Consider the following 23,110-nt stretch of genomic DNA (forward strand, 5'->3'; position numbering starts at 1 on the left):
TATGCTTTCTCTCCATAGAATGGCCTTGGCACTCTTGTTGGAGATCAGTCAGACATATGGGCTTATTTTTGGACTCTCAATTTTATTCCACCGACGTGTCTCCCTAACCTTATGTCAATACCACTCTTTTTTTTTTTTTTAAAGATTTTATTTATCTATTTGACAGAGATCACAAGTAGGCAGAGAGGCAGGTGGGGGGTGGGAGGCGGGAGCAGGCTCCCCACTGAGCAGAGAGCCCCATGCGGGGCTCGATCCCAGGACCCTGGGATCATGACCTGAGCCAAAGGCAGAGGCTTTAACCCACTGAGCCACCCAGGTGCCCCAATACCACTCTATCTTGATTACCGTCATGTTACTGTGAGTTTTTAAATCAAGAAAGCTAAGGCTTCCCAACTTTGTTCTTTTTTTTCAAGATTATTTTGACTCTTCTAGGTCCCTTAAACATTCCTATGAATTTTAGGACCAGCTTATCTGTTTGTGCAAAAAAGGTAGTCGGAATTTCAAAAGAGATTGCATTGAGTCTGTATCTCACTTTGGGAATATTGTCACCCTAACACAGCAGGGTACGAATCCTGCCTCCACCCCTTCCACACCCTCCTTGCGCCTCTGTTTCTACATTTGGAAAATGACAAGAGTTGAGAGGAGAATGGGAAGTGGGTGGACATAAGGCAGCATGTCCAGGATGGGGTCCGGAGGGAAGTCCCTGCTCTCTTCTCTGGACTCGTGCAAAACTGACACTTGAAGTCAGTGGTCTGTTCAGCCAGCGCAGGCCTAGTGTGGGGTCAGAGTTCGTGAATGTTTGGTGGGTGAATGAGAAGAGCCAGGGTAGAGAAGGGGGCCAGGCTGGGTCAGGCAACTGCTGGCCCGGATGGGGTGGGTCAGGGAGAGTGCTTCCTAGCCTTAAAGGGGTCTGCACACCAGGACAGTGGTGGTCTCTTCTTTAGGATTTGAGTCCTCTGAGCCTGTAGGGGACCCAGACCCAGAGTCTTCACTATGAGGAATTCATTGAGACTAAAGTGTCTTTACCTGTGACTACGGGCCAGGCAGTGTTCTGAGCATTTTACACGTATTCCTCACTTAAGGCTTATTGACAATCCCATGAAATACGTACTATCATCATTATCCCCATCTTATAGATAGAGAAGTTAAAGCACAGAGAGGTTAAGTGAGTTGCTGAAGGTCACACAGCTAATAAATATAAAAGTAGGATTCACACCCAGAAAGTCTGGCTCCTAGGCCACACTTTTAAGCACCGCACTGTACAGCTTCTCCGGGAACAAGCAGCAGGAATCTGACCTTGGTAGGAAACCAAGGACTTAATTATCCTAATAATGATGATACGGGCACAGTACTTTACAGTTTAAAAAGCACATTATAGTATATAAATTGCTTTCAAGGCTATGGTCTTAATGGATCCTCCAATTTCTCTGTGAATAAGACAAGACATTATTATCCCCTATTTGCCAATGAGAAATGAAGATCCAGAGAGGGAAAGTGGGGACTCAACAAGTTCTGTGCTCCTGTTAACATCCCTGAATCCTCACACGGGCCCAGGAGGTGGGTATTTGTGGTAGTTGTGTTCCCATTTTCCAGACGAGGAAACTGAGGTTCCAGGAAATGACTTTCCCAGGTCCTACAGCTTGTGAGTGAGAGCTGGGACTCCCTCTCTGGTCCACCCTCCCCACCCCCCGACTCTGGAGCTTGAGCAGATCGCTGCTGGGCTCTGACCCCACCGAATGCTGGGCAGATTTAACTCCTGAGTGTGTCAGACACTTCTGGTCTTTCCCCCCCCAACTCCAGCCTTACAGACATGCCTGCAATTCTCAAGGCCTCCTGAATTCTCCCTGCTCAAGTGCCCACCCCATTAAGGTGCTCTCTACCATGAGTTTTTTGGCTTAATTATATGGTGTCGTTTGTTGTACTTAATGGGGAATCTGATTAATCACCTTTTTATTTATCCAAAGTCCATCGATCTGCAGCCAGCGTCTTCTGGGAGAGCCTGTTTGTTGCTGGATTTTCTCTGCCTGGATTGCCTTCCCATCCATCCCTGTCTGAAGTGGGGCTCCCTCATCCCAGGCCTTTGCTGCCCACTCCAGAGCCTGCTGGGGGGGGGGTCTCGGCATCGGGGCCATGGGACTGGGGATACCCCAACAGGCTGGACATGGGCACGGAGGCGGAGTTAGTGTGGGCATCAGCAAGAAAGGGAGAGTCCTGGAAAAGTAGGACTCTGGGCACGTAGAGGGATTCTGGGCCCTGTCCTTAGTCTTCCCAGGAAGGCCTGGGAGGTCAGGCCCCATATGACCACCCACCTCCAGCCCATCCTCACTTCGCCAGAGAGTGCCACGCCCAAAGCACCCTGGTGCCTCGTCCCTCTGCTGGAACCTTCCCTGGCTCCTAGGTGCTGGTGGGATGAAGCCCTAGGTCTCCTCACCCCTCACGCTCCTAAGCCCCCAGGTGGTCCATACCCCTAACACCTGGGATGTCCTACTTGTCCCAGTTTGCCCAGAACTTTTGGATTATATCCCTTAAAGGGCTGCACCCCAAGAAAGCCCCCAGTTTCAGGCAAACGAGATGGTTCGTCACCCTGTCCACACCTCAGGGGTTTTGCCCACGCTCATTTGTGGGCTCATTTGTCCCCTCTTAATTTCTTCTTTATTATGTTTTTTTTCTTATAAAAGTATTACCGCTCAATGTGAAACCCTTAACTGAAATAGCTCTGGTTGAATCTCGGAGACTCCGCCACTGCTGCAAGAATCCTACTCTCCAGAGTCCGAGGACCGTTTATTTTCCCTCTGCAAAAAAATAGGATCCTACATCAAGGGGCCCCCGCAGCCTGCCTTTTCCCACCAAACCGCTTGGCACTCTTTTGCCCCTCGCCCCCACATTGGAGCAGCTGCGTCGTGTCCTGAGATGTGGAGGTGCCATCATTTGCTGCGGACCCTCCCGAGGGACATCCAGTGGTGTGTCCTTATTGTAGCCAGTTCAAGGCCAAAGCTAAATATCACCTCCGCAAACCCTTCATGGACCCTCGAGGTGGCCTCGGCTTATTTTCTCCTCCCTGTCCTCATTGAAGTAATAATAGTTACCATCTGTGGAACACTTAGCATGTCAGGCACTTGACAAGTGTCGTCTCCTTGAATTTTTACAGTATTTCCAGAAAGTGTGGGAACTGTTATCTGCATTTTACAGATGGGGAGACTGAGGCTCATAGATTGAAGATAAACCCAAGCGTGCCGTCTGCCCACTACATTAAACTACCTCTGGTGGTTTTCCCAAAAATGCACTGGAGCGGGTGGTATTTGGGTGGGGTGGTCAGAGCCATGTCAGCCATCCTCTGCTCCCTGGCTGTGAACCAGCATGGGACCAAATCCACTGGCATTTTGGTGAACGGCCAGAGCTGGTAGCCACCAGCTTCTAATCCACTTCCTGCCGATCCAGAAATTCGGGCAGGACAGCCTGTTGGGAAGCAGGGGGCCCAGTAGCCCCAGATCCAAGGGGCAACTCTTCTGGGCTCCTGTGGACTTCTCTGGGCCTATAAGGGAGGCCTGGCCCACGGGCAGAAAGCAGGGAGCTCCAAGGAGTGGAGATGAAAGGTCGGAGGGGGTGGGACAGGGCCAGGGCTTGAAATGAATCTGGAAGAGCCTTCAGTGGTCTCAACACTGCTGTGAAGTACGCATCCTTGTCCCCGTTCCGTGGAGGAGGAGACTGAGTCGGACTCCCTGTGCTGAAGGCCCCTGTCTGCCCCACCCACAGGGCCTCCCGCCGGTACCTGTGGGTTTGGACCAGACTGGATGAAGAGATAGGCCTGATGGCTTGGAGGGACCCTTTGATTTCAGACTGACCTTGGTATCACCCTGGGCTTCTAGGCAGGGTTTATGCAAATTAATGTAGATGTATGCTAATCGGACCACTACCGGGCCTGTTCTAATGGTGTCTCCGGCTCAGAGGTGTAGTGGGATGGATCAGCACAGAAGGGGTCTGAGGAGTCCCCCAGCTGGGAAGGGTCAGCAGTGGCTGGGAGGAGGGGAGGGGTTGCCATGGAGACAGAGGCCCAGCCCCAAAGGCTGCCTCCTGTGGGGACCTGGGCTGGCCTGGACCAGCCCTCTGAGACAGTCCTGGGCCCTCCTTAAGCCCCAGGCTGGTCTCTCAGGGCTAATTACACACAAGCTAGTGGCCAGCTGCTCCCTGGCTCCCCCTGGCCCAGCTGAGGTACAGGGCTGGGCCACAGCAGGAGGGCATAAGGACAGACAGATGGCAGGCTGGGGGCTGTGGGGCTGGGGAAGCTGTCATGAGGAGGGAACAGGCTTGAACAGAGCTACAAGGGCTGAGATTCCCAACTGCCTGGGCAAGCAAGCTGGCTTGGTAGCCAGGTCTCAGAGAGCCATGTGGTAGGGAGGAGTGAGGACTTGGCTGCAGTCTCAGCTCTCCTGTGTGTCCTTGGGCAAGCCCCTTTACTTCCTCGGGGCCTCAGTTTCCTCATCCAGTGATGAGGGTAGCACTAAGAAACCTGAGTTTGAAAGGTGATATACAGAAGGTGCTCAATAAATAATTGTACTAATCTGAAGCCCAACGAGAGGTTATTTTGTTTTGTTTTCTAATGGGAAGGAATGTCCCCCTCATCTTGCTCCTCTTCCACTTCCCTCTTCTCTGGGCTGCGGCAGATGTTCTGGTATCTTCCCTGAGTGGGGAACAGGCAGGACTGGCATCCCGTGATGACAGGAGCTGGGTCCTCTACACTCACCACTGACTTCTCTCTCTCTTAGCACACAGAAGGCTCTGGAGAGCTGTTTGTAGAATGAACAGATGTGAAGGACTGAGCATAGTGTCTGGCACTAATAGGAGATTAATAAATGTTACCTGGTATGTCAGCGCTGCCCATGGGAGCCGGGAAGGGGTGACTCATGAAAGCCAGCTCTGCCTCTTCCGGAGCCCCTGACTGTCTCTGGAGAGAGGTGTGGTGGGTGGGAAGAAAGGTGAGTGTAGAGACAAGGACTTAAACCTGAGCTCGGCCACTTCCTGTCTGAGTGACTGTGGGAGCCTCGGGGGGGCCACTGTGAGCCGCCTCTATAAAAGGGGAACATGCCTGCAGGTTCCAGGCAGCCACACCAGGGCTGTAGGGAGCCCTTACCCCTTGTCCGGCTGGGCCTGAGGAGAGGTGGTGACAGATATGCGTGTAGTCAGGCAGGGGGAAGCAGGGCTGTGATGATCCAGGCAGAACGTAGGGAGAGACCTCACTAGGGGCTGGCAGAATCAGCTTCTGGGGGAAAGGGGCCATTAGGCCCTCAGTGGGGGTCACAGGACCCCAGTGGGTTGTCCCCTCCCGATAGGCAGGCTGCAGCACCGCTAGTCCCAGACAGTGATTTGGAGCTACTGAGGCCCCCATTGTACAGATGGGAACACTAGGGGGAGGCCTAGGGGGAGAGGCCTGGCAGGACTCCGCAGCACATTCAAATCAGAGGAGACCTCAGATCCCCTGAGAATCTTTACTGCTTTTTCATGTGAATCAACATTGAAAAACCTTTCTTAACGTTTTTGAAAAATCTTTGTTGTAAAAAAAATTCCAATATACAGAAGTATGTCTAAGTGAAAGTATGAGTTTTCCCATGTCCCCATTCCCACTCCCCAGAGGGGACTTCTTGGAAGCTTCGTGGTGTGTTTCCCAGGCTCTTGACTCTGTGTTTATACACACACGCTTCGTGTCTTTTTCATTTTTATTTTTGGGCTTTTTGTGTGTTTTTTTGTTTTTGTCTTTACATAAATGGAATCCTGTTGTTTTGCTGCTTGTTTTTTGTTTTGAGGTTTTTTTTTTTGCTTTTTGTTTTCACTTAACAGTGATAGCCTTGTCCATTTTCCAGCAGGATTCAGGCGGGGGCAGAGAGAGGCAGAAGGCTTGCAGGAGCCCTGGAAGAGACAGAGAGAGAGTGTGTGTGTGTGTGTGTGTATGCGCGCACGCTGAGGGTAGGAAGGGGTCCTCACAGGTCACCACACACAGTGGATGGGGAACCTATCAGAGAAGCCCCCCTCCTTAGCTCCCGGAGGGCTGCGTGTTTGTCTCCAGACTTGCGCTCCCTGAGGAGGGAGCCACACCAGTCTGTTCGTCACCAGACACTCTGCTCAGGGCCTGACACATAATAGATGCTCAGGAAATACTTGTTCAGTGAACTGCTGGGCCAGTTTTCCCTGCCCCTGCCAAAGACTGCCTGGTCTCTGGGACTGTTTCAGCTCCTGCTCAAAGGCCGTTGCCCTAGATGGACCCCAGAGATGTGTGCGGAGCTCAGGGAGAGGGGAAGACTCCTCATAAACCACTCACCACTGTCTGTCAGTTTGCTCCGCTCCCTAATGAGGGGGTTGGACGGGTAGCTCTCCAGGGGTCCTTCTCTTTGGCTTCAGTCCCACTCCCTCATTTCATGGATGAGGGGCTGAGTCGAGTTTAATTTTGTCAGCTGCCTCAGAAATCCACTGGGAGAAGGGGGGCTTGAGCTGAGGGATGCAGCAAAGGCCGTTGCCATATACAGAGCCCCCGGGGCGGGCCAGGCGCTGGGCCGAGAGCTTTCCATGCACCGTCTGACTTGCCATGTGCTTCAGGACATTTTCCCAGGTTCAGGTTCAGAGAGGGGGAGTGGTTTGTCCAAGGCCTCATAGTGAATCAGAGACTGACCGGGGATGGAACTGAAGTTGGCTGGACCCCAAGTGGGGGGCTGAACCCCAAATGGGGAGCTCTTCCCACCTCAATAACAGTACCAGGCTGGACCAAACCATTCTTTGAAAATGGTTTTCAGGGAACCCTCCCTCGTCATTCCCCCAGATGGCCTGACTTCTGTACCTAAGTCCCATGGTGACATGGCTGGAATTTTGGCCAGGAAAGTTGTTGACTTGCAGAATTGGCCGGCAAGGGCTTGGGCACCAGAGGCTTCTGATGGGTTCTGTGGCCCACAGCCCAACCTCCTCTCCCCCAGCCAGCTTCCTGGGGCTAGGGTGGGCCCATCTGCATCACTCATCCCTTGCCCCCACCTGGTGTTAGGCTCCTGGGGTTGGCGTCTAGACAGGCTAGAGTATCCTACTGAGAACAGAGGCAGCCCTGACTCAGGGCTGAAGGTTCCCATGGCAACCACATCCCCCTTGGCTGGCAGCTACCTGATAAATAAATAATCGGGAGGGGGTGGGGAGCTAAGGGCAGGGGAGGGGCCGCTGGGTGGCTTCACTGGGGAAAGGAGAGGAGTGGGTTAGGCTTGAGGTAGGCTTGGTGGGGCCGGGCTGGGCAGGGAGGGTGGCTGGTAGTGTTGTAATGGCCCCGTGAGAGGACAGAAGCGGGAGAAAGTGGCCAGAGGTGAGAGGGATTCAGATGAGCAGGAGGGGGAGCAGCACTTGAAGTTGAGCTTTCTGGCTTTTGCAGTTGGACACATCATGGGTCCCAGACACCGGAAACGGGCCAGGTGTGGGCGTATCAAGTTCACAACCAGCCTTCTGATGGGTAGCCAGTTATAAAGGGGCTAGAGGCTGAAGGAAAAACAGGTAGCGCCCGAAGGTTGGGTGGGCACCTGATTGCTTGGACTAGGGAGCATGAAAAGGGCCTGGGGGTGTTCTGACACTTAGGGTCCTGGCTGCGTGGGAGGGTGGAGACCGAGTTTTGCGTTGGCACCTGTGGCTGGGCTCTCACCGCCGGGAGTGCAGCTGTGAGCACCTCTGGCAGAAATCCCCGCCGGGGAGTGTGCCTTCCAATGCAGGAGTCAGACCGGGAAAGGGAAAGGGAGTGGGTAGTACAGTAATCTGTGATAAGCGCCATGGAAACAATAAAGCAAGGGGAGACGGGGAGTTCTGCCGCAGGACATAATTTTAAATATTATCTGAAAAAAAAAAAAAATGGGACACCTGGCTGGCTCAGTTGGTAGAACATGCAACTCTTGATCTTGGAGTTGTGAGTTCTAGCCCCACATTGGGCATAGAGCTTACTTTTTTTTTTTTAATTTATTTATTTGACAGACAGAGATCACAAGTAGGCAGAGAGAGAGAGGGAAGCAGGCTCCCCACCGAGCAGAGAGCCCGATGCAGGGCTCAATCCCAGGACCCTAAGATCACGACCTGAGCCCAAGGGAGAGGCTTTAACCCACTGAGACACCCAGGTGGCCCTAGAGCGTACTTTAAACATATATATGAATTAACAAATGATACGGAATCTCTCCACCACCGCATGAGGGAGGTATCGTGAATGATGCCCATTCTGCGGGTGAGGAAACTGAGGTGCAGGAGCGTGAAGCGACTGGCCCCGTGGCATGAGGATTCTAACCGTGGTTCTGCTTCTAGCCCCTGAACCAGATCCTCACGTGCCCGTGGGCAGAGGAGCAGGTGGGAGGGAGGGCGTGGAGGACGTGAGAGCGTTGAGATAGATGAGGCATTCGCTGGAGGAGGAGCGGGGGCCTTTTCTCTTCTGCTTTTTTAGTGGAAGTGGCTTGAGTGTGCTTAGGAGCCGGTGGGAAGCATCCTGGGCAAAGGGAGAGGTTGAGTTACAGGCAAGAAGCCAGGTCCCCTGAGAGGGAGGCTGGAGGGGTCCCAGGAGGGCGGAGGACAGTGAAATCGGAAGTGGTTCGTGGGCAAAGTGAGTTCCCCAAAGAAGCCTAGTTGGGTTGTGAGGTGGCGGGGAGGGCCTCTCGAAGTTGTGGTGATGGACCTGGCATTGTGGTGCTCCATGTCCGCCTGGGGAGTGGCTCCCTCCAGCAGCACTTGGCTGCTTTGCAAGCAGGGGAACACTGTTAACTGGGTTTGTGCAGGTGCGGGCTTTTCCTGACAGGTGTGAGAAGGCTGTGGGGTCTGCAAGTCGGGCTTACAGGTGAAACTGATGCGGAGGTGAGGGGGCATCAGCAGTCCCAGCGAGCGCAGCGGGGATGTAAGGCTCCCGGGAACTCGAGGGGTGGGAGGCAAGAGGCAGAGGACTCAGTGGGCTGGACCCGGCTGGTCCCCATCACCATCAAGGCCGTTGGGAAGCCAGCTGGGGGGCGTCCAGCGGGGGCTGTCGACTTGGTGACTTCGGAGGCGGGGTAGTCCGCATGGTGGCCGTGGAGGAGCTGTGAGGGGAAAGGTCCCGGGGATGGTGTTTGAGAGCGGAGAGGCTGAGGGGCTGGAGGGTGAGAGGGTGGCCCCTGGATGTCAAAGGATGCTGCAGGGATGAAACTCATTTTCGGGGAAGGGCAGGACCTGGAGGCTGGCGGATGACGGGCTCTCTGGGTCTGTAAGCAACTTAGGGACCCCAGAGGATCCCCCCTCACCTTTGGGCCCAAGGAATATGGGATGTGAGAGGAGCACAGAGACAGTAGCATCCGTGGGTGTAAATGGGGGGGGGGGCGCGGGCTGGTTTGGAAGGGCTCATGGGGGGGTGGGGTCGGGGTGGGGGGTCAGGCAAAGCAGCGCAAGGCCTTGAGGAGACGAGGGTGGGGGCTGAGGGGCAGGCATGTGGGACTTACTCTGTGGGTCTGACAAATCCACACGGGATCTGGGTGACTTGTTCTCATCTGTCATTCAGGATGGTCTGGGCACTTGTCCTCGTCCTGCTTATCTGGGGTCCTGGCGGGGGGCAGGGGGATCACTGGCAGGCCCAGGGGCCTCAGCAATTGCCCCAAGCTCTGCGGGGCAGAGGGAGTAACTCGACGGGTGCCTAGGTGGCTCAGTCGGTTAAGCATCCGACTCATCTCAGCTCAGGTCTTGATCTCAGGGTCCTGAGTTCAAGCCCCACACTGGGCTCCAGGCTGGTGTGGAGCCTCCTTCGAACAAACAAACAACGAAAAACATGCAAAGAGAAAGCACTTGGACAGGGGTGCTGGCCAGCACTGTCCCCCCACCCCCATCCCACAGGAGGCTGCATCAGTTGTCAACAGGAGCTTCTGTCCTGGGCTTGGCCTACAGGCCGGCCAGGTTAAAAACAAACAAACAAACAAAAAGCCCAAAGTCTTAAATCACTGCGGCCCTCAGATGATTGTTCTAAGCTGGTGCAACCAGATGGGGAAGATGTTCCTTTTATTTGTTTGTTCTTTATTTGGTAATTAGTCGCATCTCACAGCTGCACAAGCAGAAGTTCTAGAATATCTGACTTGGCTTTCTAATCAAAAATAGTAACTTTAGGATTGAGATTATTTATAAGATGCAGAATCTCAATTAAAAAATATATATGGAGGGGCACCTGGCTAGCTCAGTTGGTAGAGCGTGGGGGACTTGATCTCAGGGTTGTGATTTCGAGCCCCACGTTGGGTATAGAGTTTACTTTAAAAAAAAAAAAAACTAAACTAAGTTTACACCTGGGTGGCTCAGTAGGTTAAGTGTCTGCTTTTGGCTCAGGTCATGATCCCAGGGTCCTGAGATTGAGTCCTGGATCGGGCTCCTTGCTCAGTGGGGAGTCTGTTTCTCCCTCTCCCTCTCCCCACCACTCATTCCATCTCTGTCCCAAAAACAAATCAATTCTTTTAAAAATATATTAAAAATGTAAAAATAATTTAAAACAAAGCTTAGGGGCACCCGAGTGGTGTAGTCAGTTGAGCCGTTGACTCTTGATCTCAGCTGAGGTCCTGATCAGCAGTATTCAGGTCTGGGTGGCCGTGCCAACTACACTGATGTATGACGGTCCATTTCCCACCCATCTCCCCAACTAGACTGAGTTCCCAGGGGGCAGGCACCAGAGCTTACTCCCCTCTGCATGCAGCGCCAGCACGGGACCTGACGCAGAGCACATGATCTGTGAACAAGTAGGTAGACAGTGACCCCCAAGGCAGATGAGGGGGGCCACACTTCGGAAGGTTGGAGGGAGGGTGGAGGGAGGCCACAGTGACGGCTGACAGTGACCAGAATGGCCAGGGGTCCGTATTCAGGGGGAAGAGTCATCCCTCTGGCCAATCGGGGAGGTCTTCCTGGAAAAGGAGGGAATTGTGCTATACTTTGAAGACCAAGGAGGACTTGCATAGAGGAAAAGGGAAATGCAGGACTTCAGCTGTTTTTTCAGCCGCTCAGGGGGCAGAAGCTGGCTGGGGATAGGGGAGAGCTGCAGCTCCCAGCAAGCCTGCGGTGCCCATCTGAGAAGATACCACTGTTGCGTCTTCTCCTAATTAGTCACCATTTATTAAGTCTAGTCGTCCGTTAGTCTGTGTGATGTCTCCATATCCTCACAACGACTTCTCGGGGGAAGGATTGCCTTCCCTATTACCATTGAAGAAATAGTCTCAGGGAGAGAAAGTAACTTGAACTAAGTCACAGAGTGGCCATTTGAACCTGAGCTTTGGGGACTCCAAAGCTTTTTGTGGGAGCTGTCCCCCTGTTTGTTGTTAGTAAGATCCCTGGGAATCCAGAGTGGTTGGAGCAGGAGGCCAGGGGTGCAGCAGGGTTACCCCATGTTTTAGGAGGGCATTTCCAGGCAAAGCATCTCCCCAGCCTCACCATGAGCCTGGGCAAGTCTGTCTAGGCCACCTCCTCTGTCCTCTGATGGCAGCCTCCTTGCCAGGAACAGATGCCAGCTGAGTTGAGAACATCAAGTGGACCCCAAGCCACCAGGGGGCTCCCCAAGGCCTGGCAGAGTCTGGGTGAAAAGGAGAAGAGTGGAAGTGGGGCAGGAGAAGTGGGAGCAGGGAACAACCTGGGGAGTTTCTCCCCCAAGGTCAGCAGACCACTGGAGTCACAGCAGGAAGGGCCCTTAGAGTCCTGTAGTCCAGTGGTCTCTTCTGTACAGAAAAAGGAGCTTGAGGGTCACTGGGGAAGATGGCCTGCCCCAGGGCACCCAGGAGTCTGTCAGACTCTCAACCAGAATCCACACCTCTTAACTCCCAGGCCAGTACCATCAGGGAAAGGTGATGGATTGGTGCCAAGGTGGGACAGGTGGCAGAGAAAAGCAAATGACTGCCCAGCTCTGCCCCCTCCCTGCAGTGTGACCTTGGGCAAGTCACTTCCCTTCTCTGAGCCTCCTGGTCTCTTGCTTGAGAACAAGATCATGATCCCCAGCTCCGCCTTTCTGCCAAGGAGCATCCAGTGGGTGATGAACTTGGAAAGCTCTTTGCAGTCTGTAGGGCCCTGCAGGAGGAGTCACCAACAAGAGGCAGGCTGGCGCCAGGTGGGTGGGTGCCAGGGCTGGGCCTGCAGCTTCCTGGGTCTCTGCCCAAGCTTTGCCATCTGTGTGGTAGCGCCAGCACCTCCCGCTCCTCACCTCCCGCCAGGAAAATGGCTTCTGGGATCTTCTCAACCAGAATCTTCCCTGTCCCTTCCCAGCCATACCCCCTTCTCTCCCCTTCCATTTATTTTATTATTTTTTTTAAAGATTTTATTTATTTATTTGACAGAGAGAGATCACAAGTAGGTAGAGAGGCAGGCAGAGAGAGGGGAAGGGAAGCAGGCCCCCTGCTGAGCAGAGAGCCCGATGCAGGACTCTATCCCAGGACCCTGAGATCATGACCGGAGCCGAAGGCAGCGGCTTAACCCACTGAGCCACCCAGGCGCCCCTCTTCCCTTCCATTTAAATCAGGACTTTGGGTTGCAAGTGACAAATCACACCTACAAGGAGGGAGAATTAACTTTCAGCGTGGCTAGACCCTCAGACCAAAAACTACATGGCCTGGAGACTCCCCTTGATTGTTCACTCTTTCTCCCTCTCTGTCCCTTTGAGATGGCAAAGACAGCCACCAGCAGCAGCGAGTGACACTGCACCCATTCAGATACGCCGGCAGACAGCATCTCTCTCCCGGCTGCTCCGGCAGCTCTCCGGGGTAACTCTCGGGAGCTGGCCACAGGGTGAGCGCCCAGCTCTGACCAGATCCCTGTGTGTCGATTATCTGGTCAGGATTGAGTCGTGAGCCCACTGCTGAAATTAGAAGTGGGCTCAGCCCCACCCAAGCCACAGGGACTGAAGGTCTGGGAGGTGGTTTCCAAAACAGAGAGATGGGTTCTGTCAGCACGAGCAGAGGTGATGGATGGACAGTCCGTAACAATGGATGTCACTGGCACCTTCGTTCTTAATGAATCAGCTGAATCACTGAACCAGGGGCTCCTGGAAAGGGTCGATTGACTGAGTCCTGTATCGATTCACTTTTGCTGGTAACAGATCATTCTGGAGCAGTCATTTTGAGCTTTTGTTTTGTTTTGTTTTTAAGATTTTATTTATTGATTTGTCAGAGAGGGAGACTGAGCACAAGCAGAGGGAGTGGTGGGTAGAGGGAGAAGCAGGCTCCCTGCTGAACAAGGAGCCCAACGGGAAACTCGATCCCAGGACCCTGGGATCATGACCACAGCTGAGGGCAGGCACTCCACCAACTGAGCCACCCAGGCATCCCCTGGAGCAGCCATTTAAAATAATCATTTTATTTAGCTCTTGATTCTGTAGGTCAGCTGGACGATTCTTCTGGTCTGGCTACATGTTTCTGGTCAGTTGGTAGGTTGGCTAGCGTTGGAATGGTCTAGAATGGCCTCACTCACATGGTTGGCGGGCTGTCATGGGCGGTGGGGAGAGGGCTTGGTTCTCCTCTCATCCTCCAGCAGGTCACGGGGGCTCTTCTGCATGGTGTTGTCCGTCTTACAAGTATAGCAACTGGGCAAGTTCTAGGGCACACTCAAGTTTTTCAAAAGATCTTCTCTTGTACTGTGCTGCCTAAAGTCTCACTGGGCAAAGCAAGTCACATGACTCAGCACAGAGTTAGTGGAGAAGGGTGCTGCCACAGAGCACGGAGTCGGGGAGAGAAAGAGCTTGAGGTCAATTTTGCAACCTACGACAGCTCCCTTGGGGAAGGGAAGTAAAAACAAATCCCTTTCTCTGCAGTGCATGGATTCCACGGGCCAGGGCAGCCTCCAGATAGCAGTGCTTGGAAAAGCGGACTCAGGCCCAGGAACTTTCCTGGGCCCTTGAGGGCGGCGGCTCTGCTCCTGGCCAGGGCTGGGGGAGGCAGACTGGATCCTAACTCCACCTGCTCTCAGCCCCACGTCGGGCAGGGGCAGGTGCAGGTGCCAATGGGGAGGGCCTCTTGGCAGGGAGGAAGATGTTCTGAACCTCAGCTCCCTCCTCCCCTCCCCGAAGTGATGACCAGGGCTCCGTCCCAGTTTGTACCCCCAGACTCGCTTCCATCTCCCCATCTCCCTGTGGTCTGGGAGAGCCGGGACGGCTCTGAGACTTGTGAGCAGTCAGGCCGTGGTGGCTCGTCACCATGGTAAGTGGTGTGACCTGCTGCATGAGGTCCAGGGGGCGTCCCTGTCCTTCCCTTCCAGGCCGTGACCGTGGCCTCAGCCTGCTCTCTCCCACAGGTCGCTGCGCTGGAGCGGCAGATCTTTGACTTCCTGGGCTATCAGTGGGCTCCTATCTTAGCCAACTTCCTGCACATCATGGCAGTCATCCTGGGCATCTTTGGCACCGTGCAGTACCGCTCCCGGTACCTCATTCTGGTATGGCTCCCTCGGCCCCTCGGGCACCCCTGCTCCCCCAGCCAGAACTGCGCTCCCTACCCCCCGCAGTGCCCAGACCCCCCGCTCTCTCTTAGCTCCAGCCTATTCCTGATGCTTCTTTGCTCATCAGAGAGACAAGATTGATATTTTCCCTGAAGGATTTCCTGGGGAAAAATCCAAATATTAACCATCTGTGTCATTTAGTGAGTGCTTGCCATGTGCGAAGCACGCTGCTAAGCGGTTCGCATGTTTCACAACAGCCCTGCAAGGGGTATCCTACCGTCTCCATTTCCCAGGTGAGGAAATGAGGCTCAGAAAGGTTGTGAGGCTTCCTAAGGTCACACAGCTAATAAGTGGCAGGATTAGAGCATCAGATCCTGAGTGAAGGCTGCATTAGTAAGTCAGTGGAGGATGGACTTCATCTTCCTTAGTTTCTGAGGTTGCTTTGAGAAGGCTGGCTTGGCTTTGGTCCTTTGCTGTTCATCGAGAATGTGGTCTGATGGCAAGTGGGGCCTTTTTTTTTTTTTTTTAAGATTTTATTTATTTATTTGACAGGGACACAGCGAGAGAGGGAACACAAGCAGGGGGAGTGGGAGAGGGAGAAGCAAGCAGGCTCCCCGCTGAGCAAGGAGCCCGATGCGGGCTCAATCCCAGGACCCTGGGATCATGACCTGAGCCAAAGGCAGACCCTTAACGACTAAGCCACCCAGGGGCCCCACAAGTGGGGCTTAGAGGTCAGTGCCTCCTGTGCTCTGATCCCAGGAGTGGATTGTGTCCCTGGCTCCCTCCTCCTGCTTCCTCTGCCCAAGCCCTTGTTTTTGATGGTCTCTGTTAAACTCCTGTTTTCAGCTAGGTTCACCCTCCTCCCCAGTTCTTCCTCAGTGACATATTCACATGCCTCTTTGGAGGGAAAAGCTTTCTGAGTTGCCTTATTACACACATGCTTGACGCCTGTGATGACGACGACATGCTTTGCCATTCCTGCCACAGCCCATTCTGGCTCATTCTTGGGCTTTGCCCACCTCCCACAGGCTAAGCTCCCAGAAGCCGGGTGAGCAGCACCCTTCAAAAACTCTGTCTCACCCGGGATGGGAGAGTCATTCTCTCTGGCTCTCAAGAAGGCCCCAGGCACTCCTACAAGCGTTGCTGTGTGCCGGGAGGCAGCAGCGGCATGGCAGGCCCAGGACTTGGGTGGAGAGCCTACCCTGCTCCTCTCCAGCATTCCGGAGCCGGAGCCGGGCTGTGTCTCTTCTCCGCAGAGTGCATCGGATTAGCTGCCAGAAGACTGGAGCTTGAGGGCCAGGCCCACCTCTTCCCAGCTGTGTGATCTTGGCAAACTTAAACCTCCTCTCTAGGGCTGACGTTGGTTCTCCTTAGAGGGAGAGCAGTGCCTTCCATGCAGGGCTGTTGTAAGGACAGGACAGATGTAATAATGATTTGTGAACTAAAGTGCTCTCTGCGTGAGACAGTGTCATCACTTCCCCTTGCAAAGGTCTCCTCTGTCCCTGAGCTCTGGCTCCATTGACACGCCCCCTCCCCCCTCCCCCAAGCCCCACCCTGATCCCACCTCTCCTCTCCCCAGTATGCAGCCTGGCTGGTGCTCTGGGTTGGCTGGAATGCCTTTATCATCTGCTTCTACCTGGAGGTTGGACAGCTGTCCCAGGTAAGCCTCAGGCCTGGCAATGCCAGAGGACAGAGCCTGACCTTGCCCATCCCCTAGCCAGGGGCTCCTAGTTTAGTCTGGGGCTTCATCTCTTGAAGAGACCTCCCTCTATACACTCGAATGATCTGTACTCCTCAGACTCTACCCCCACATTTTTTTTTTCTGCACTTCTCAGAAACAAATAATGGGACAGATAAGGCTGAGGGGCCGTGAAGATAGGCCGGGTGGCCCTTGATCACAAGCTCAGTAGAAACCAGCCACTTTCAGTGGTCCTGGAAAGTGCCCTGGGGCCCTACACATGTTCAAGGCAAGGGGGTGAAAATACCATGCCCTTTGTACTGCTTAGACCACAAAGATTTGTGTCCAGTTCTGATCAGTATTTTCAGAAGGGAAAGAGATGAAGTAAACTTAGGGAAATCAAGTGGACCAGGTCCCGTGCAGAACTATGGAAGAAAGGGGACGTTTTTAGATTGTGTAAGAGCAAGTCCAGAGGACACAACTTCTGTTTTTAGTACACAAGAGGGGAAAATATATGAATGGGAGCATTGGCTTTGTAGTTCTGTTAGATCTAAATCCCAGCTCCAACATTTCCAAGCTGTGTGGCCCTGGGCATGTGGCTTACCCTCTCTGAGCTTGAGTTTCCCTGTCTGGGGAGTGCAGATAACTGCTTCATGGGATTGCTTGAGGGGATGAAATGAGATTATACATCTCAGGGCTTGGTACCTGGTCAGAACTCGATGAATATTAGTTAACAGGCTGCAGGGGAAAATGGAGAGATCATGCTGTGGTGAGAACCTCTGATCTAGGGCGGCCTAGATAGGGACACCAAGAACTAGAGAGGATAGGTTTACCCAGGGCCACACCCAGAGAGCAGTGGAGAGGCTGAACAGGCTGCGAAGGAGTCTGTTTTGAGGATTTCACCCATGGCTGGAAAACTGGACTCAGTCACTGTTAGTTCCTTCACATCTCTGAAACTTTGGGGCTCCTGTGGGTCAGCACTAGCCCTTTCCGCCTCTGGTGGAAGTGTGAGACCTATGTAGTCATCAAGTGCCACCTACTGGCCAAATATAGACTTGCAATAACGGACTCCCTCCGTACCCTTCAAATCAAGGAGAGGAGACTGCTTTAACAGTCCAGGTGTGAAGTAGATCTTTATATAAAGTTTCCTGGGGCCTGAAGAAGATGCCCCCCACTCCCACCCCTGGCGCCAGCTCAGTATCCTAGGCCCCTCTGCCCCCAGGACCGGGACTTCATCATGACCTTCAACACATCCCTGCACCGCTCCTGGTGGATGGAGAATGGGCCAGGCTGCCTGGTGACACCTGTCCTGAACTCCCGCCTCGCCCTGGAAGACCACCATGTCATCTCTGTCACCGGCTGCCTGCTTGACTACCCCTACATCGAAGCACTCAGCAGTGCCCTGCAGATCTTCCTGGCTGTGAGTCCTCCTGTTCCCCCAGCCCACACACTCCCAGAGGTGAAGTCCACCCCAACCCCTTTGTTTAGCTCTAGTTAAGAAAGGGAGAACCTGGATCTTCCAACCTGCCTGTGCTTCTGTCTGGCTCTGCCTCCGTATCTTGTATCTCCTCCCTTCACCCCTGCCCCAGCTCCCATTCCAAGAGTGAGTGGGTTTAATGACTAGGATGAGTCATCAGACCATGAGTCAACCCAGTCTCCAGTGTATCCGCTGTGTGACCTTGGACAAGTCACTTGCCCTCTCCAAGCTTATATGCTTATTCACAGAAAGGCGTGACCACATCAACTGTGTAGAGTTGTGAGACTGAAAGAAGAGTGGCTCCAAGATGATAATATAGTTCCCAGGCTTGCCCTTAGCACTCCACACATCCAAAGCCACAAAATCCTCGCTCCTCTTAACCCGTCAGTAAAGTATTGCCCAGGTCCAGCTGGGAAAACTGAGGCTCAAAGAGGTAAAATAATGACTTGTCCAAGTCCACTTACAGAACACAGAATGGAACCAAATATGTTTGACTGTAAGGCCCAAGCATTTAACTTGAAGTTGTTATGGTTTGGTGTTCATCCTCGCACGCCCCGCCCCTCCCGTCCTACTGAGCCCGGCCAGGCGCTGGGTGGAGGAAGAGCTTCTGTCTTCTTTCCTTCCACCCCCAGCTCTTTGGCTTCGTGTTCGCCTGCTACGTGAGCAAAGTGTTCCTGGAGGAGGAGGACAGCTGTGAGTGCCAAGCCCCTAGGGAACCGGGATGCCTGGCCACACACCACCCCATGCCTTCAGCACCCTGGACAGAGCTCTGTGCTGCCTAGGAGGCAGGGAAACCTGGGTTGGCAACTGGCTCCTCTTAGTGGGGGAGAAGAGGTGGTGGGGGTGGTGGGGGTCTGCATAGCCAGAACATTCTGGGCTGTGACCCAGACATCCAGGGGCCCAGTGCACAGCTCCAACACTACTCTCCACCCACTCCTCTTAGGTTCTGCCCCTCAGAGGAGCTCCCCGAGGCTCACCCCTACCAAGGAACGCGGGTGCCCAGCCTCGTCCCCTCACTACCTTCCACCCCCACCCCCCAGGTCTTACCCCCTTAAGTAGCTCAAGCCCTGCTCCCTTAAAGGACGGCCCACCCCCGAGGCTCTCTATCTACTTGGGCTTTGGCCCATTCTGGCTGAGCTCCTGCGAGTCTCGCTCTGCTCCCCATAGGTCCAGCAGCAAAGCCCCCCCACCCCAGGCACTGTCCAGGGGTCTGACCCCCTCAGATTCTTCCTTTTCAGCACCCAGCCTCCCATAACTCATACCCTACAGGCCTATCCCTAACTATGCACCACTTCCCCTTCCGCAGTTGACTTCATCGGTGGCTTTGACTCCTACGGATACCAGGCGCCCCAGAAGACATCGCATTTACAACTGCAGCCTCTGTACACGTGGGTCACGGCGCCGAGCGGGGTGGGGTGGCGGGACTGAGGCGTTCCTGTAGGGGAGAAAGGGGCAGGGTGGAGCGGAGAGGGCAGCCGGATCTCTCTGCCCCATACTTTCAGCGTCCACTTCCCTAACCTGCCTTTGTTTCCTGCAGGTCGGGGTAGCTTCTGTCCCGCGCCCATCCAGTTGCCACGAGCTTACTGGCTAGCCTGAAGCCGCTGGCGCGAGCTCGGGCCAAAGTAGCAGGCACGCCCCCTGGCGGCTCGCGGATCGACTGCAGCCTGCGTCGGCTGAGTCTGCGGCGGATTTGGACTTGGCCCTTCAGAGCCTGACTCCAGGGATGGGGGCGAGCCGGGCGGGGTAGGGGATCGCGGGGTTTGTATTTTTTTTATCTCAGCCTTGGCGTGCGCTGGGGCCTCCCTCCCTTCTCCAGCCTCTCCCTTTCGAAACCCTTCACCCCACTTCCGGCCCTCTGTCCAGAGAGAAATGGCATTTGCCCCGTCTCACCACACTTTCACCAGCCCTGGGGAGAGTTACTGTGAACTAGAAGCAGGAGTCCTAAGTTCCAGTCGCAGCTCCATCACCAACTGTCTGTGTGACATCTGGCAAGGTCCTTCCTTGCCCTCTCTGGGCCTCAGTTTCCCTCAATTAAAATAACCTCTTAGCAGATGGAGCTCTTTCTAGCCTTTTCATTTGACTCTTAATTCCTGGGGCTAGGCTGGGATTATAATTCCCATTTTGCAGATGTGGAAACTGAGGCCCGGAGATATGAAGCGATTTGCTTGAGGCCACACAGCTAGGCTTTTGGAGGAGGCAGGCCTTGAACACAGTGTACCTTCTGTAGTTTCAGACTCCAAAACCCAGTGCCTGGTCTCTGAATCCCATTTCCAAGCCCCCATCCAGATGGAACACTCTAGAACTCATGTGATCTACATCACACACACCACCACCACTCGCCAGCGCCTCTCTTGAAGCAATATACCTGTTCTCCTGTTGGGAACCAGATGAACAGAGCCCAGAGCCCTGAGTTCAGCCTGACCCACAGAAAAGCCCTTCTAGACTCGGCCCCTGTCCACCCTGGGCCAACGTTTGAAGGTCATTCCAGTAGGGGAAGGGAGCATATCTCAGCCACCCCATCCCCTTCCGGGTCCCTGAGGCCGGGTCTGCTGCAGCCATGATCCCCTGTCCCCTCAGCAACTCCACCACCCTCGATGGCTCCATCCACCTCACCCATTGGAGGACCTGTAGTTCCAGAACGGAAGACAGCTGGTCAGCACCTACCGATCACCAGTTTTCAAAGATCACCAGCGTCTATGACCACTCCAATGTCCAAGAGAAACCTCTAACAAGCCCAGAAGGAGTTGTGAAGAGGCAGACTGGGCATGTGGGTCATTGTGTGGGGTGGGGAGGACCAGCACCCTTGAGAGCAAACAGATGAGAGCTCATTCTCCCCATCTCCTTCCACAGACACCCCTGAGGACCTTGCTTCCTGTGTATGGGCCCTAAGTCCAAGGGCAGGAGGGGCAGGCCTCAGCTTCCCAGTCTGTGAAACAGGAGTGGCCCTGGATAAGGAGGGAGGGCAGAAGGCATGGGGGAACTGGAGGGAAACGCATGGTTTGTATGCCTGAGCTCATCCACGGTGACCCCTCCTCTCCTCGCTCTCTACCCTCTGATCTAGCCTTCCTTACATCTAAGGCCAAAGTATCTGGAGCTAGGACCCCATCCTGCCATCCCCTCTGCAGTACTGTGCCAAGGAGCCAGCCCCAGGAGTTCCACTGGCCGCCCCGGGCACTGAGGTCCCCTATGGTCTACCCAGGTAGCTAGGAGTTCCGCTCAAGAAGGGGGCAGCTCCCTTCGGGCCTGGCTGCTATCCTGCTTCCAGGCCAACTCCTGCCTCTAGCCCTCTCCTCCCGCCCCCCACTCCCCAGCCTCCTTTCTACTCAACGGGTTTAGCCACTGGTGCTTTGAAGCCTTTTGTTTTTATAAGATGATTTTTGCAAGGGACCGACTTCTTTTCCCACTGGGACCTTGCAAGGCAGGGAGCGCTCCCTGGTTTCTGTGCAGGTGGGTTCATTAAAGATGGTGTTTTCTTCTCTATCATCCTGTCCTGCCCTCTGAGTCACCAGGGTCCCTGCTTGAGGGTGAGCAGAGGTCCCTGCCATTATCATTCCTGGGGCCCTGGCCTGTGCTGGCTGACTCTGTAGCTTTTGGAAGTCACCCTCACTTTCCTCATCCATAAAATGCAGAGATGGGGCTCAATCAGTGCGTTCCCAAACCTGGCTCACAATCCCTTGGAGAGTCTCTATGTATTTTTCTGATTAAGTTGAGTGTAAGTTGAGGCTTCCAAATATCCTTTGCATCTCAAGTCTGCCCTATTCCTTTCAGTTCAGTTCCTGACTTAGAATGAGTGGCAGAAAGTGCTTTAGACACAGAGTCCTGGGACAGCCTGCATTTTTTCTGGCAACACAACCAGAATTGGTATTTTGAATACTCAAAATTTTATTTACTTTTGTGATTAGATAGTAGGTATATATGGTACAGAATTCAGAAAGTTCCAGGAGTTTATGTCTTTTTACCTATTTTTCATATCTTTCCAAAGATAGACAGTTCTTTGTCAACTGACATATTTTTTCCCCTTTTCACACAAACGGCAACATGCTCTACTTAATCTTCAACTTCCTCCTTAACTCTGAACCTTGGAAATCTTCTCCCGAGAATACACGTGGAGTTGCCTCCCCTTGTGATTTGGTAGAATTAGGACTTGCGTGAAGATTCCCAGGTAATCCCGAAACAGAGGTTCTACAAAGATGCCCTAGGTTCATCACGCAAACCTCTGTGGACCCCTCCTGGTCATGGAGGTTGGAGGAAAATCAGTCACAGACACCGTCTTCAAGGACTTTATGGTTTAGTGGGGAGCCCACAGGATGGGACCACAGAAGGGTGAATGCTGCTGGCAGGGGGTCAGTGCTGAGGACAGGCCAGAGTGAAAGGCTTTTATTAATAAGAGATCAGGTGAGAGGTCACCTGAGTGTCCTGGACAGGGCCACCAGCATGAGCACAGATGTGGAAGTAGGGGAACGTGTGTCGGGGGAGGGGAAGGATAGCCTGGGACAGACTGACTGGAGGAAACTTTGATGGGGAATGTGTTAGTTTCCCATTGCTGCCATAGATTACACATTAGTATCTTTTTTTTTTTTTTTTTTAAGATTTTAAAAATACGTTTGAGAGAGAGACAGCAGGAGCAGGGGGTGAGCCCCATGTGGGGCTCAATCCCAGGACCTGGGATCATGACCTGAGCTGAAGGCAGACACTTAACCGTATGAGCCCCCCAGAGGCCCCCACAACATTAGTGTCTTAATACAAATTTATTGCCTTACAGTTCAGTAGAGGTTGGGCATGGGAGTCTTACTGGGGTAAAATCAAATGTCTGGAGGGTTGCATTTCTTTCCAGATGGTCTAGAGCAGAATCCATGTCCTTGCCATTTCTAGCTTCTAGAGCCTACCCCTATTTCTTGTCTTATGCCTCTTCCTCCATCTTCAAAGCCAGCAATTTCCTATCTCTCTGACCCTCCTTCCCTTGTCACATCTTTACCCACAGCCATGAAAGTTTCTCCACTTTTAAGGGCTCATGTCATTAGGCTGGGCCCAACCAGATAACCCGGGATAATCTCCCCATCTCAAAGTCCCTTTTGCCTTGTAACCATTCACACATTCCAGAGGTTAGAACCTAGACACCCTTGGGAGTCATTGTTCTGCCTTCCTGGATAGGAGTTTTATCCAGGTTATAGCAGCCTTGATGTCAAGTCTGAGCACATTGGCCTGAGTGATGTAGATGGGAGCTACTGAAGGATTTTGAGCAGAAGCTGCTCCGTTAGAGCTGACTTTATGGGAGAAGATATTTGCAAATGACATATCTAATAAAGGATTAGTATCCAAAATACATAAAAAACTTATAAAACTCAACACCCCCCAAAAATACTTAATCCAGTTTAAAAATGGGCAGAAGACATGAGTAGACATTTTTCTAAAAAAAAGACATAGAGATACATGAAAAGATGCTCAACATCATTCATCATCAGGGAACTACAGACCCAAACTGCAATGAGATACCACTTCATGCCAGTCAGAACGGCTAAAATTAACAACACAGGAAGCAACAGGTGTTGGAGAGGATGTGG

At 53.4% G+C, this 23,110-nt stretch overlaps 1 protein-coding gene across 2 annotated transcripts in view; it reads left to right on the top strand.

The window, feature by feature from the left end:
• The window catches only part of NKAIN1 (sodium/potassium transporting ATPase interacting 1), a 41,001-nt gene extending 19,662 nt beyond the window's left edge, over nt 1-21,339 (top strand). Inside the window, exons 2-7 of one of the 2 annotated variants that reach the window (XM_032302847.1) lie at nt 14,254-14,391; nt 15,974-16,054; nt 17,295-17,492; nt 18,182-18,242; nt 18,856-18,937; nt 19,087-21,338. In XM_032302847.1, the coding sequence (XP_032158738.1) occupies nt 14,254-14,391; nt 15,974-16,054; nt 17,295-17,492; nt 18,182-18,242; nt 18,856-18,937; nt 19,087-19,096 (570 nt within the window). In that variant the 3' untranslated portion in view covers nt 19,097-21,338. Of the gene's footprint in view, nt 1-14,253; nt 14,392-15,973; nt 16,055-17,278; nt 17,493-18,181; nt 18,243-18,855; nt 18,938-19,086 lie in introns of those variants that run through there. The other variant, XM_032302848.1, reaches the window with a different exon arrangement.
• Nucleotides 21,340-23,110: the final 1,771 nt, after the last annotated feature.

Source organism: Mustela erminea, chromosome 10 (assembly GCF_009829155.1).
Source record: "Mustela erminea isolate mMusErm1 chromosome 10, mMusErm1.Pri, whole genome shotgun sequence".
NCBI lineage: Eukaryota > Metazoa > Chordata > Mammalia > Carnivora > Mustelidae > Mustela > Mustela erminea.